The sequence below is a fragment of the Leptonychotes weddellii genome, chromosome 10, assembly GCF_054177405.1.
Source record: "Leptonychotes weddellii isolate Sample4059 chromosome 10, ASM5417740v2, whole genome shotgun sequence".
In the NCBI taxonomy this organism is placed as follows: domain Eukaryota; kingdom Metazoa; phylum Chordata; class Mammalia; order Carnivora; family Phocidae; genus Leptonychotes; species Leptonychotes weddellii.
In genome coordinates, this window is record NC_138378.1 from 93,842,941 (window position 1) to 93,857,432 (window position 14,492).

General features: G+C 39.4%; 1 protein-coding gene across 10 annotated transcripts in view; it reads left to right on the forward strand.

Annotated features, from left to right (window-relative positions):
- Positions 1-14,492, forward strand: part of SLC8A1 (solute carrier family 8 member A1) — a 368,141-nt gene that overhangs the window by 291,128 nt on the left and 62,521 nt on the right. For 7 of the 10 annotated variants that reach the window (XM_081796872.1, XM_081796870.1, XM_081796871.1 and 4 more), the window contains exon 3: positions 12,677-12,783. In XM_081796872.1, coding sequence (XP_081652998.1) covers positions 12,677-12,783 — 107 coding nt within the window. Of the gene's footprint in view, positions 1-12,676; positions 12,784-13,326; positions 13,431-14,492 lie in introns of those variants that run through there. The other 3 variants (XM_081796868.1, XM_031036827.2, XM_031036834.2) reach the window with 1 other exon arrangement.

Here is a 14,492-nt window from a genome sequence, read left to right on the forward strand (position 1 = left end):
CACCTCTAACAAAACTAATCCCAAGTAGTGCATCCACAGGAAAGCATCAAATGTTCATAATATTTTTGGCTTGTTTTATTTATTTCCCCCGATAAAATAGAGATCAGTCTAGATGGATAGGGACAGCAAAGAGAAAAACAATGACTCACAATCTATTCATAAAGAGTTAATTATAGTATTGTAAAGACATTTCATGGAATACCTTGTGCCATTCTAAAGGAAAGGTTTAAAAATTTTGTGCCACAGGAAATATTCAAAATACATTGGGTGAAAAATCATGACACCGAATTTTATTTACACACACACAAACGCAATATAGTCCAAATTCTGTAGTTGTGTATTTTAAAAGCAAAAAGCGAACATTTTTAAATGTTAAATGGTGATCTCTAGTGGTAACCTTATGGGTAATTTTTTTTTTTTTTCATTTCTGCATTTGTCAAATTCTCAACAATGAGCAAAGATTACTTTAATAAGCAGGAAAAGCAATTTAAGAGAAATAACACACATTATCTGAAAGCTATTCATATTATTTTAGCTGTATTTAGTGAAAAAAGCCCATGAAATACAGGCTTGCTGATATTTCACATGAACAAGGACAGAATTCTGTTCAGAATCAAGTGTTTTTTTTTTTTCTAGATTATCGGGGAAAGCAAAAGCCAAAGATAGACACTGAAAATTTGATTTTTTTTTTAAAAGGACTGTATTATCGATTTCTACTAACCTACCCCTTCATGTTAGTAAATAAGCTTCACTGAAATACTTTAGTTCTCCTTGCTCTCCATAATAATAATTTTGATAACCATCACTTATTGATTGCTTACTATTCTGTTTTCCTCTCTAATCCTCTCAACAACCTTATATTATAGATCTAATTATTCCATTTTTATAGAGGAGAAAACGAATGCGTAGATTAAGCCACTTGCAAGAGTTATAGGCAGTTCATTCCCAAAAGTCCCAGTTCTTAACTTGATACAATATTGATCATGGTCATAATAGAAATAGCTAATATTCATTTAGCACTTAATATATGCCAACCTCTGTGTTAAGCATTTTGTATGCAGTATCACAATTACTGTTTGCAGCAATCAGATGAGATAAATACCATCATTTTAACCACTTTGCAGAGCAGGAGCTTGAGCCTTAGAAAGAATAAGTAATTCATATAGGTGCAGCTAGTAAATGGCAGAGGGAGAATTTCGCAACCTGATTCCCTTTCTTTATTTTTTTTTTTTAAGATTTTATTTATTTATTTGACAGAGAGAGAGACAGCGAGAGAGGGAACACAAGCAGGGGAAGTGGGAGAGGGAGAAGCAGGCTTCCCATGGAGCAGGGAGCCCAATGGAGCCCAATGAGGGGCTGGATCCCAGGACGCTGGGATCATGACCTGAGCCGAAGGCAGATGCTTAACGACTGAGCCACCCAGGCGCCCCCTCATTCCCTTTCATAAGAAAGCATTTTAGGAGGTCATTTTCTCTACCCATATTGTGGAATGACAATGACTCAGAGCCATGGATAGGGTCACAGAGTCCTGATTCGCCTTAATAATTGTTATTTTTGGAAAAAAATGAACATTGTAATAGTTTAATAGACTTTCTGGAAAGCTTCTTACATGACATCTTCGGTATAAACAAACCTGAGCCCAATCTGCATTTCTAACATTACACCCCACTGAGTAGGTAGTCAATAAATATTATTATTATTTGCCGTTTTTGATTTTTTGTAAACCCTAAGCCCCCATTGTGAAATGCAAAATTAAAACCAAAACATACTTATAGAATATATAGTATGAACACATAAGGGTTGATTGCTTAATCTAATGTAAAATAGCCATAAAACGTTAGACGTGCAACAGAAACGTGAAATAAAAAAATCAGCAACAATTCACTAATTATTGATTTCGTTTGGCTCTGTTCAAGAAAATATGTGGCATCTTGTCTTTTAGAGTATTTTATATGAATGCATGCAGAGAGAGACTGATTTGCCATCGAATATTTTGTGGCCATCGAAAAAGAAGGGGAGGAAGGAAAAGAGAGAAAGAATGTGAATAAAAAAAGCTGAAGAAAGCTTGGCTTTCTTTCTTGGTGTTCTATTTTTAAAGCTGGCCTCTCTTGGATAGAGATGCTTTCGGCATACGCTATCCGCTGTTCTATAACATTCTAGGAGTGAAATCTTTCCACTGTCTTCCAGGGGTACTCCACTTTGAACAAAGAATCTTGACAAAGGAGGAAGGTCCAAATGCATAAATAATCTCTGGAGGGAGTTCAGTAAAACCCAGGAATGTTTAAAATGTCCAATATGAAGAGAGCTTTTGAAAAGGATGGGACTCCAAAAGCTTCTTTTCATTTCAACCGCATCAATTCCACTGAATTCCATATTCTTATAAAGGGCAGTGGCAAATCGAGGACTTCACAGAAGCTTCTAAAATGAAACCAAAGATGTTTGTGTTCAGTTTAACGAAAAGATGCTTCATGCCACAAAGTATTCAACATTATCCTCACCTTTGAGGGATTTGTCAAGACAACATTTTCTAGAGAATTTGACCTTTCTCATTCCCTTTAAGGAGTACAGCAAAGATCTCAGATTATAGACAATTATGGAAGTTTTTTAAGGAAGTTAAGGAAGCAGTTTTAAGATGATGAGGACCCTCCACCGTTTGGTTAAAAGTCTCTCTCTCATGGAAATGGCACAATGCCAATATTATTAAACAATTTTTAAAAATCTAGACAAAGATCTGTAGTCAGCATGATGTCCAGTGCTTGATCCACTTTATTTTTCACTAAGTTGACAAATTGTCTCAGCATGCACATTTAGGTAACAAACCCAGGATTTTTATGACTCTACCCTCCTTAAGACTGTAGTTTATTGACTGCAGAGAAGCAGGGCAATAGTCAGGTGTAGATTTTATATATCACAAAATGATGGTCACTTTTTAACACATTCGTATCATTTTCTCTTAAACACTCTACTCATGTGGTTTCCACACTAGCCTGCCATAATAGGCTAGAACTTTGGAGGATACTAGAATTGTTAGCATATTCTTAATTGGAACAATAACTCTAGGATCCCTGCAGTGTCTCTTTCAAGTGGTCAACCAGGGAGTCTTCTAGGAACAGGAAGGTAGCTCACAGGTTTTTCTTTGGAGACTAAAGTTGACAATGCTAAAGGGGGAGAGACCAAAAATGAATTACAGTGGTTCCTATTTTGCATTTGGAAAAAAGAAATTGGTGGCCTTTCAGTTACAAAAGTAAGCAGAAGAAAAGGAAATAGAGCAAGTTTCTATTGGAAAAGCCCCACTCCAGTACTCTGTAAAATTCTCCTGGTGACCCCAGAGAACAGCAGGATTTTCGCTGTCCCTGCCTCTTGCCTTGCTTGAAGCAATCATTTCAATTACCACTTGATAACGCAGAGCTCAGTGCACGGATGACAAGGCCTTCTGGAGAATTACTTTGGTTTAGCTACTTTAGCAACTCTGAACCTCAAAGTCTATTTAAATTACAGAATAGTACTATCCCTGTTCATCAGGCTCTGCTTCATAGCAGGAGCTCCAGGAAAAGCATGATTTCAGTCCCCTCCGCATAACTAGTGATGTGGTCAAAGGGGACCTAGAGGAGCTGGGACTGAGAAGCTGACCAGTAGCCCTTGTGCCCCTTGCTTCTCTGAATTTAGGGTCCTGACTTGGGTAGCCCATTATATGGGATATGATCCCTCGCTACATTTGAGAGTGAACTTGAGCATATGGCCCATCACTCCATCAAATATTTCCTGACCCCCACCTCCGCCATCAGCCTGCTACCCTTTTTGGTGGCTGGGAGAACACGCAAGTAAGAACTAGAGAGTAAACCACTCCTTTTCAACTAATAATAACAACTGTTCCTAATATCTCCCAGGCCTTTGCAAAATTATTTGGCATGCATTGCATTATTTGATCTTGTCAACACGCTGTGAAGTTGTATCATCTACAGTTGATGAATGATGACACCTGTGATTTGATCTTCACCATCACTGTGAAGTGAGTTGTATTACCCGCATTTGATAGACGGTAACACTGATGTTTAGAAAGATGCTAGAACTGGTCCAAAAACCTCAGCTAGAAAGTGGCAGAACCAAGAGAAGAACTTGGGTAATCTGCATCCTGGTCTGATGCTCCTGACATGTCATCAAAGGACACAACAGATTGAGTCATGGCCTGGCCCCTCCTCTATGACCCATCTTAACATGGGATCTTGAGCAAATTCCCAAGTGAGTCCATGCCCAAAGTTTCTCTTAAGCTAAAAATGATGGGAGAATGTTATTAGAAATAATATGAATAGCAGCCTGTTTTATCCTAATTTGGAATGTTCATTGGACAGGGGAGTTGATTTGGGTCACTTACAGAAAATGAGGAGAATAATGCCTGGGTCTTCTCTGACTGCCCCTTTCTTCCCCTAACTCCAAATTTCCAAGCCACTCATCAAACCAATTTTTTAAGAAAAAAAAAAAAAAAAAGCTGAAAATGGGCCAGGCATGTAAACCAAGGGATAAAAAGGCCATCCACAGTGAGCCCATCTTTCCTCACAGGCCGAGAGAAATGAATGCCAGCAAGGGCGCTGGAAATGCCCGAGGTGATGCGAACGGAGCTGGGGACTCTGTGAGGGGGCAGCAGCATGACCTAGGATTACAGTCCTTTCCTTCTCTTTTTAAATAAATGCCATGAAGGAAATACCACTTCTGACATTTCTATAACACTCTGTACTTTGGGGAAAAGAAACCAGCCAAGGAAGCAAGCCTGAGGCCGGAGCCACCAGAAATGCTTAGCATGTTAAAGTACAACGTCAGTAGCCCTTGATGCTGGAGGGACGGATTCTGCGGGGAACCTGGGGGAAGGGATGGACTGAGGCCAGCAGAGCTGACAGGCTGAGCAGTGGCACTTAGCTTTGGGGCCCGTGGCTCTCCCTGTCTGGGGCATGCGGCCCTCTGGAGGGCTGGCAAACTTTGTAACTCCATACTGAAAAGCCTAAACGTTCTCACCACCTTTTCTCACCCAAGAAACAGTTCTTTCTAAGGGACTTATGTGGAAGCTTGCTTTTTTAAAAAATAACAGCTTTGTTAAAATATAATTCACATGTCATAGATTCACTTAATTAAAATATGCGATTCAATGAGTTTTAGTGTATTTTTGGAATTGTGTAACCATTGCTACGATCAACTGTAGAACATTTTCATCACCCCCAAAGGAAAACGCATACCCATTGATCGTCACCACCCATTTACCCCCCAACCGTCAGCCCTAGGCAACTACTAAGCTAGTTTCTGTCCCTGTGGATTTGCCTATACCGGACTTTTCATATAAATGGAATTATATAATATGAGAATTTTTGTGTCTGGCTTCTTTCATTCAATGTAATGTTTTCAAGGTTCATCTGTGTTGTAGTGTAGGGGAGGAAAAATAAATTTCCCTCTACCTTTTAGAGTTTATAGCTGAGACCAGGTAATAAAAGAAAGATAAACAAGAGGGAAAAACCCGAATTTATTAACACGTACACCTCATGCATACATGAGAGACACCCAGGGAAAAATTAGTCACTCTCTAAGGTAGCTGAAATGTAGGCTTCAATACCATCTTAGTAGGAAATGGGGTGGGGGATGAAGGCCTCTTAGGAGAAAGTAGATGATTTTTAGGAAAGATGAAGAGATCCTTAGAAGAACAGATGGGAGGTATGACTGTGACAAAGTTTGTCAGGATGTGGCGTCTACTTCTAGTCTCCTTTCCTGTGATAACGGCTGACGACATTCCCAGGGAGAGGATCTGTGATAATCAAGTTCATTTTGGAGCATCGGTCTTTAGGCAGACAGGGGAGTTCAGAGAAAGCCTCTCCCTACATCTGCTGTTTTTCAGGTGCCTAGAGCTCCAAATTATCATTATACCAAAGTGGCATATTTTGGGATGGCGTGTTCTGCTATCCTTCAGTAATGTGTGTCAAAATTTCATTTCTTTTCATTGTTGAATAATATTCCGTTGTGTAGATAGACCACATTATGTTTATTCATTCATTAGTTGGTGGATATTTAGGTTGTTTCCATTTTGGGGCTCTCATGAATAATGCTGCTATGAGTATTGATTTACAAGTTTTTATGTGGACATATGTTTTTAAATCTCTTATATGCCTAGAAGTGGAATTGCTGGGTCATAAGTTCACTCTATCTTTCAATTTCTGAGGAACTGCTAGGTTTTTCCAAAGCAGCTGCAAGCATTTTACATTCCTACCAGCAGTGTAAGAGAGTTCTAATCGCTCTATGTTCTCTACAACCCTTGTTATTATCTTTTTGATTCTAGCCATCTTAGTGGGTTTGAATTGGTATCTCATTGTGGCTTTCATTTGCATTTCCCCACTAACTAATGATGTTGAGCATCTCTTCACATACATATTGGCCATTTGTTGATCTTCTCTGGAGAAGTGTCCATTCAGATCCTTAGCCCATTTTTAAGTTGGCTTGTCTTTTTGAGTAATAGGAGTTTATCCTGAAGCTTTTAACACCAGGTGTACTGGGGATGAAATTTCAAATTTGCCTCACCTGATGACATCACCGTGCGGTCAGAGAAGTTGCCAGATCGCTTGCCTTCATATGTGATCAATCCTGGGTCATTTCTTTCTTGAGTCTAAGTGTGGTGGCCCTGAAGGGGAAAGTTTCCAGTTCCACAAACGTGGCCTCTCGCTGACGTAGCTCAGAGGTTCGCTGAGCGCGGGGATATGAGGCGTTACTGTCCTCTGTGGCTGTTGAAATCCTTAGTTTTTCTACTCTCCAAATAGAGCTTCCATTGTGTAAAAGCCTATCAGCAGACTTCCTGTCACTTTGTGGGGAAGGAAGTCACTTTGGGTGAGTGTAAACGCTGCTGCCAGAAAGCCGACAGTGTTTTCTCACCTATACTCTGAAGGTGGCCTGGGGAGACCAGCCTTTCCTCAGGGGAGAAAACAACAATTTTAAATACTCTGTCTAATCCAGAAAAGAACACTGGTGAAGAACAAAGCAAAATGGTTCTCCCATGTTTCAGTCTAGATTGCTAATTAGATCTGAAATTTAGTTTTGACGGACTTTCTCACAATTCTGTTCTTTATTTAATACATTCTTTGAAACATCAGGCATACATTCTTGCCCCCCATTAGCCAGCTGCCAGTCCCTGCTGCCTACTGGAACCACCTAAAAAACGTTTAAAAACTATCTACATGTTGGGGCCCCATAACCAGAGAGTTTGATGTCACTGGTTTTGAGTGGGTCCTGCCCCACACTCAAAGTTTGCAGAGCTCCAGATGTGATTCTAATATGCAGACAGGTCCAAAACACAAGCCCAGCTTTTACCAGCCTCTTAATTCATTCTCTGACTTAATAAAAGAACACATTGTCCTCTCTAGATCCATGCTTCTCAAACTTTCACATGCATTGCATCATCTGGGTATCCTGTTAATATGTAGATCTGATTTGGTGGGTCTGGGGCGGACCTGGAGATTCTGTAGTTCTAACAAGCCCCCCCGTGAAGTGGAGGCTACTGGTTAGTGCCTCAAAGTTCTCAGAATTGCTGAGCCCCTACATATTCATGGCACTTTTCAATTACTTATAATAGGACCTCTCTCTCCTCAAGGATTCAACTTTTTAGGACAGCCGTCATAAAATAGATGTGCTCCTCTCCTTTTAAAAACAGAGTTGAAATTCTATCATTGCTAATCTAGGCAGTCCTTGTTAACATAAGGATAAAACAATAAACCTTTATATTAATTTAAAATAATGATCCAGATCCTTTAAAGTGGTCATAAAAATACGGCACAGCTGAATGAATAAGGAACTTTGTGGGTCATATAATTGAAGGTATCAGTCTTTGGAGCCAGTTACAGGAATCTCACTGTGTGACCTTGGGAGTTATTTAACTTCTGAGTCATTGTTTCCTCTGTGAATGGTAAGTAGCAGAAGCTACTTCTAGGGCTGTTACGAAGACAGGTGAATTAAGAAATGTAAAGTGCTCATAGGTCCATTGACCTCTCAGTATGCCTAAAGAGAGTTTAATTTTTTTAATAATAATTTTTAAAGCAGCCATTGCAGCATCTAAATATGTGAAATCCTCACTAAAATCTTTTGCACGGGGATTTAAAAGAAGAGTCTCTTCACTTTAACGTTCCAAACTTATCTTTTTCTCACGTCTTCTAACATCAAGGGCAGTCTTGAGAAAAAGAAACCACAGAAGGGCAAATCGAGGCAGAAATAGAAAAAGAGGCCCAGATGCTACTTTGGCTTACTGAGGAGAGATCGGAATATATTTTAATGAAATTTTCTTTTCTTTTCTTTACCTCCACTAATAAAACCACCTCTTTCTTTCCTTTCCACCATCTGCCTGAGTCACCACCAGACATACGAACTCCTTGGTAAAATGTTGGAAGGTTCTCAGGTCTTTTGAGACCCATCAGATAAGAGAGAGACTGAGAAGTCAAGTATAGATGTTGGTTTAGTATTACCAAAGGAAAAGCACTGCAAAAAAAAAAAAAGAAAAAAAAATCAAAGGAATGACCTGCATTTTTCCACTCAATAAACTGATCTTTCTTAATCAAATCCTTTTTTCCCCCTAGAAATGGAACCAAGATGGATTTCCATAAAAACTTTGGCCACATTGAGAAATTATTTAGTGTTATCATAAGATTTGTTAACTGCTTTGCTAGTTTCCAGAAAACATCATTTTTACAGTACACTATTCAACTTTAGAGATGTGTAAAAAATCAAGTGAAAAGTTCTCATTACCTTCTTCATAATTATGGTAGTTGAAAATTGCATGACATCAATTTTTCTATTTGTTCCTTATTGGGGCAATAAGAGCATAAGAGTTGCCATTGGATGAAGGGCTGTGTCTGCCTTACTGTTCCGGTCTTGTTTGGGTTAACCTGTCAATCTAAAGAAAAAAAACATGACTTCATCCCGTTGGTAAAGAGAACAAAAGATAGCCAGCATGAATCTGTGTTCTCAGGGAGAAGGAGTCCTTATGACAGAGCAAAAGCTCAGTGACTGTGGGATTGGTGTGGCAATGGGGGAGGGGGGAGGCGGAGAGGGTGCCAATGGGGGGAACCTCTAGGGTCCCTTCAATCCTTGAGATTTATATCCACTGTGGAATTGTGAGGAACAGAGGTATGCCTCTGCTGATTATCAAACTATACCTGGAGTCCTCACCAAATGTGCCCCATCTCCTATAACTTCCCATGTGATGAAAGAGGTGGCATTAGGCTCTGGGAAGTGAGCAAGGGACAGCCTAAGGATCTGTTCCTTTAAAAATTACATTGGTTAATTTCAACTTTGCTACCTTTGCTGGGGGGAGAAGCGAAAGTTGAGCATTAGCAATCCCTTCTGATTTTTACCTCTCTTGATTCAAAGGGCTAATTCATAAGGATTGACTTTATCCTGCCTCTTTAAATGGACTGAAATGTCCTTTAATAAGCAAGCTTCCTATTAATCATTTTACTATGCAAGAGCACCAAAATCAATTTATAATTTAATGGCTCCCCCTGTCAGGGACACTACTGATGGTATTATTAATGATTTTGAAATATGCCATTATGCAAATCCCATCTATTTTAGGTGTCTTGGCCAGGCACCTACAGAAATACTGGTTTCTTTTTCTTCTTCTTTGATTTTCCAGTGTCACAGTTATCAAATACTGAAACATTTTCTAAGGATTATTATCCTAGTAAATAGTGATAATCTAAAGATAAACTTTCAGTGCTTATTTTATTATGCAAACAAATTGTGTGGGGCCTCATATATCTCACACTCATCAGCTACTCAGAGTATAGAAAATAAAGCTGTTAGGACAATAGAGGATTAAATTTGCCAAGAATAAGAAACAATGTTATTTGGTTGCTTCTATTTATTTCTGAATGAGTTGTCATGTTGCTCTTTGGGAATAAAACTGGAAGCTTTTTCTAAACAAAGGCACCCTATTAGCCAGGCTCCACCAACCATCTCTACTGTACTCTATTTCTTCAATCTAATAAAACATGTGATGTGATGTAGGTTGGGTTGGGAGCACAAGATGGAGAAAGAGAAGTCAAATGTTTTTAGGTAATATAAGCAAGAACATTGCAACATGGCATCCACCTTTGTGTACCCTATCATGAAGTGATAACAAATGCTGGGCCATGAGCTCCAAAAGATGGTAGCATGGCCCTTCTGATGCCCATTAACGCTTTTCCACACTTGGTCTTATGGCTGATTGCTTTAGTAGAGCTGAACAACTGTAGTTTATGATTATAAGGCAGGAAGATAGAAATCCAAAATGCGTAAGTTTGATGACAAAAAGGATAAACTTTTGGCAGGTTTTTGTAGAATAAATTTGATTTCACTTATAACATCAAATCTAGTTCTGAAATAAAGAGCACATGTATCATCACTTCTTATATCTTCTTGCGCTTTCTTTAATAATTTGTAACTTTTGGAGATTGAGGAATGATCAGATATCCTAGTGTAGTCAGGGTAGAGTGATTTTTTTTTTTTAATTTTTTTTTTTTAAAGATTTTATTTATTTATTTGAGACAGAGAGAATGAGAGAGAGAGCACATGAGAGGGGGGAGGGTCAGAGGGAGAAGCAGGCTCCCTGCCAAGCAGGGAGCCCGATGCGGAACTCGATCCCGGGACTCCGGGATCATGACCTGAGCCGAAGGCAGTCGCTCAACCAACTGAGCCACCCAGGCGCCCCGGTAGAGTGATTTTATATACATTTATACACACACACACATACACACACACACTGAGTAAATAGTGTAAATAATCAATCAATAGTAAATAATCAATTCCAGAGAATAGTTTCAGAAGTTAGACAGGAACTGTTCACTACGTACATGTAGTTGGACTTTGTCACACCGTTGGAAGTTTGTAAATATCTAACTACTCTGAAAAAATGATTATTGCTTTAGTCATTTACAGCTGCTCATCTGGCCTTAGTATTTCAGTCTTTGAGGACGCAGCTGAGATAGGAAAGAAAAGGCACTGTCATGAGTCCAACTCCTTAGTAATGAGAAATCAGATATGGGCATCATATGGGGATGTTCGTAAGCTGAGGAGCAGAGAGCTGGTTATGGGGCTCCAAAGGACCAGAAGCAATCATTTGATCTCACTTCTACAGTATTAACCCAAGAAAGCAAGACTAAAGCATTTAGCATTAGGGGCTAGGAAATTCAGAGAATTAAAAGCAACTTCTACCTTTCTTCTCCTTTATACTAGGAAAGAAGACTGATGCTCTTTGGCATATATAGGTATAAATAAAACTTGGTGGCTTTGATTAATAATTTTTAAAAAAGAGGGGGGGCACCTGGGTGGCTCAGTGAGTTAAGTGTCCAACTCTGGATTTCAGCTCAGGTCATGATCTCAGGGTGGAGCCCACTTAGATCCTCTCTCCCTCCCCCTCACACCCTTCCCACCTCACTCTCCCTCTCTTTAAAAAAAAGGGGGGGGGTTACAAACTAATTTCCTTCCAGAAGACCTAGAAAATTCCACCCAAACTAAATAATGTCGATGACTAAAACTACGTGTCTGTGTAAACTCAGTGTTTCAAAATCTTTAGTCAGAAATGTTCTTGGCCAGTGTTACTGGAAAAAAATTTTTTTTCAAGGACAAACAAGTGTTTAGGGGGCTCTGAGTAAGTGGTAATATAGGAAGTGATTAAGCCCTTATTAATTAGAAGGTAACATTAGATATATCTTCAGAGTCATCAGGCTTATGGGAAATTGAGATTTGCATAATATTTGCATTTGTCCTACAGTCTGCCATTTCACTCACAACCAAGGACCCTAAGGCTAGAAGTGCTAACAGATGGATTACGGGAAAAATTCTTAACTAAATGCCTTGGTGTATGGGTGTGGTTTGAAAGTGGTGTAAATAGTATATTTTGTCAAAGTTGAAACTCAGCTTTGGAGGGTTGAAAATCACTATAGCATCATGACTCCCCATCCCCCACCTTTCAAAATAGCTATTGGGAGGCCTCAGCTTCCATGTTTAGAAAGACAAATAAAACATGCACATTTTCCCTTTGTGATCTAGGTGGAAAATCTGACTAGCCTGAATAAGAGTTCGATTCTGGGACATTGGGTGGGGTAAGATTAAAGAGTTTGATTTTATTTTGTGATGGTCTTATACATTTATTACTTTACTAACATTTTAGTACAAAAATATTATGTTTGGAAATACAGTAAAGCAGAATGAAGGCCAAGAAAAATGACCCATAAGCCTATCACTCACAGATAACCTCTTCTGATATTTTGATGTGATTTACTGATTTGTTCTAAACAGGTAAATTCCAGGGCATGGTTCAGACAATCCTACGGTTAAGGCATTTACTAAATAAATATATTTTTCTTTTCTTATTATTGTGATCTGTGTTCTTCTGCTTTTCCTTCTCATGGTGATGATAAACCTATGAGTCCTGAGTGCTCTATGTTGCCTAAAATCATTCCATGGCCTTGGGCAGGGGAGCTGTGCTTTGGGTGACCTCTCCAATCTTCCAGACCTATCCCCTACCCCTCCTGGAAGAAGAGAGTCACAGTACAGAAGTTTCTCAGTTGCCATTTGTCTGGAAGTGCAACTTGTTAACCTTGCTTTCCTCTTCTCTATGTTCCTTCTCTTCTCTTTCCTCTTCCCCTTGTTCGTCAATTTCTATTCTTCTCTGTTTCAGCAAAACAATATCAGTCAAGGTAATTGATGATGAGGAGTATGAGAAAAACAAGACCTTCTTCCTTGAGATTGGAGAGCCCCGCCTGGTGGAGATGAGTGAGAAGAAAGGTGGGGAAGCTGCTCCAGGGCTGAGCCCAACAGCTTCTGCTGGCCTGTGCCACCCCTGGATGCCTGCACTCTTCAGACGTGGCTCACAACACACACATCCCTCCACCTATGTAACAGGGCATAGATCTCACCCCCGGGCCCCAGCGGGCCCAGCCTGTAGCTCCATCGGCCAATTCTGGCCGCTCTGCACGTGGCAGGGCCGAGAGACGAATTTTCAGGGCAGTCAATCCGGCCTGTTTCTGGGAAGGGTGGTACTGATGTGGGCCATACCGAAATGAAGCCCACGTTCTGATTTCTCTTCCTAAGTCGGGGTGCTTCCTGCCAGCTCATTGAAGCAGGAAGCATTTGTGAAAGTGGCAAACGAGGAGACAAGGTCATGGGGGCCCACTGAGAGTAGCTGCCATGCCCTATTACATACTTGCGAGGTCCATGTGTTGCCAGTTCTCCCTTCCATAACATCACGGTAACATGCAGCTTGGTGAACACCTAGCATGAGCGTGTGACTCCAACCATTTGTTTTGCCTTTGTCTTGTGTTCCCACAGGAAGATCATTACCATTAGAATATTTGACCGTGAGGAATATGAGAAAGAGTGCAGTTTCTCCCTTGTGCTTGAGGAACCAAAATGGATAAGAAGAGGAATGAAAGGTGTGAGAGTATACAAAGACATACCAGCGAGAAATTGTACTCTTCTCTCTCCGTGTCTCCTACTCTCACACTTAACTCTCTCCTCTTCCTCGGCTCCAAGTACTATCCTTCATTTCCTTTGAAGCTTTAACAGTTTCATCTCCCTTCCCTAATTCACAAATGCACCAAAACAATGCCCATTTTCCTCAAGGAAATGCCCACTAACTTTGATTGAAAGCAGATTGAAGAAATACTAGAAGAGATTTCTGTGATTCAGAAGTGATGATCTAAAAGCATGATTTCTGTGTTCAGGTATTTACTACTCAGGGATCGTTCTAAAATGTACTTCCAACTACTAAATCTCCCCTTGAACGTTCATGATAAAGACTACTTAATACCTATTAGTACTGACAGATGAGTCTAATGGCAACTAATGGGAACTTTCAGAAGAATTCAATAATTAGGCTTCTTTAGACAACCCAATTTTCAAAAAATATATACTTAATAAGAACAAAGATCCTTGAAGAGTAGTGTTACCCACATTCTAGCATTCATTTTGGCCTGAGATTTTTTTATATCATCAAATATGACATTTAAAAGGGACCAGATGTAGGAAACTACAGTCATACAAATTTTCTTTAGTAGGAAGGATATAGTCCTTTAGGAAGAATTTAGCCCTTGCTTAAGGCCTAACCAGCCTTATGCTCTGAAGTGTTTTGATCCTTATAGAATCTACAAATTTCTAATATGTGTAATAAAAAAAGAAAAGAAATAAACAGCAGTATCCTCATAACTAGATTTTTTTTAGTTGATTTGTACTTATATATTTTTAGGAAAATATTTGAACAAAGAAGCCAATTTCTTTGTCCTCTTTGATTTTATTTCTATTTTCTGCCACCTATTTTTGATAAGGAAGGACAGGAATTTTATACCACCCTTAAAGATAATTTTTTATTCTGAATTTTTACAAGGGCTTCCTACAATTATCCTCTAACAGTGGCCACTTTAAAGGGATTACATAATTATACATGTAAAATGAGCTTACTACACATTAATAGCTCTTACTCATTGCAACCAAACAAT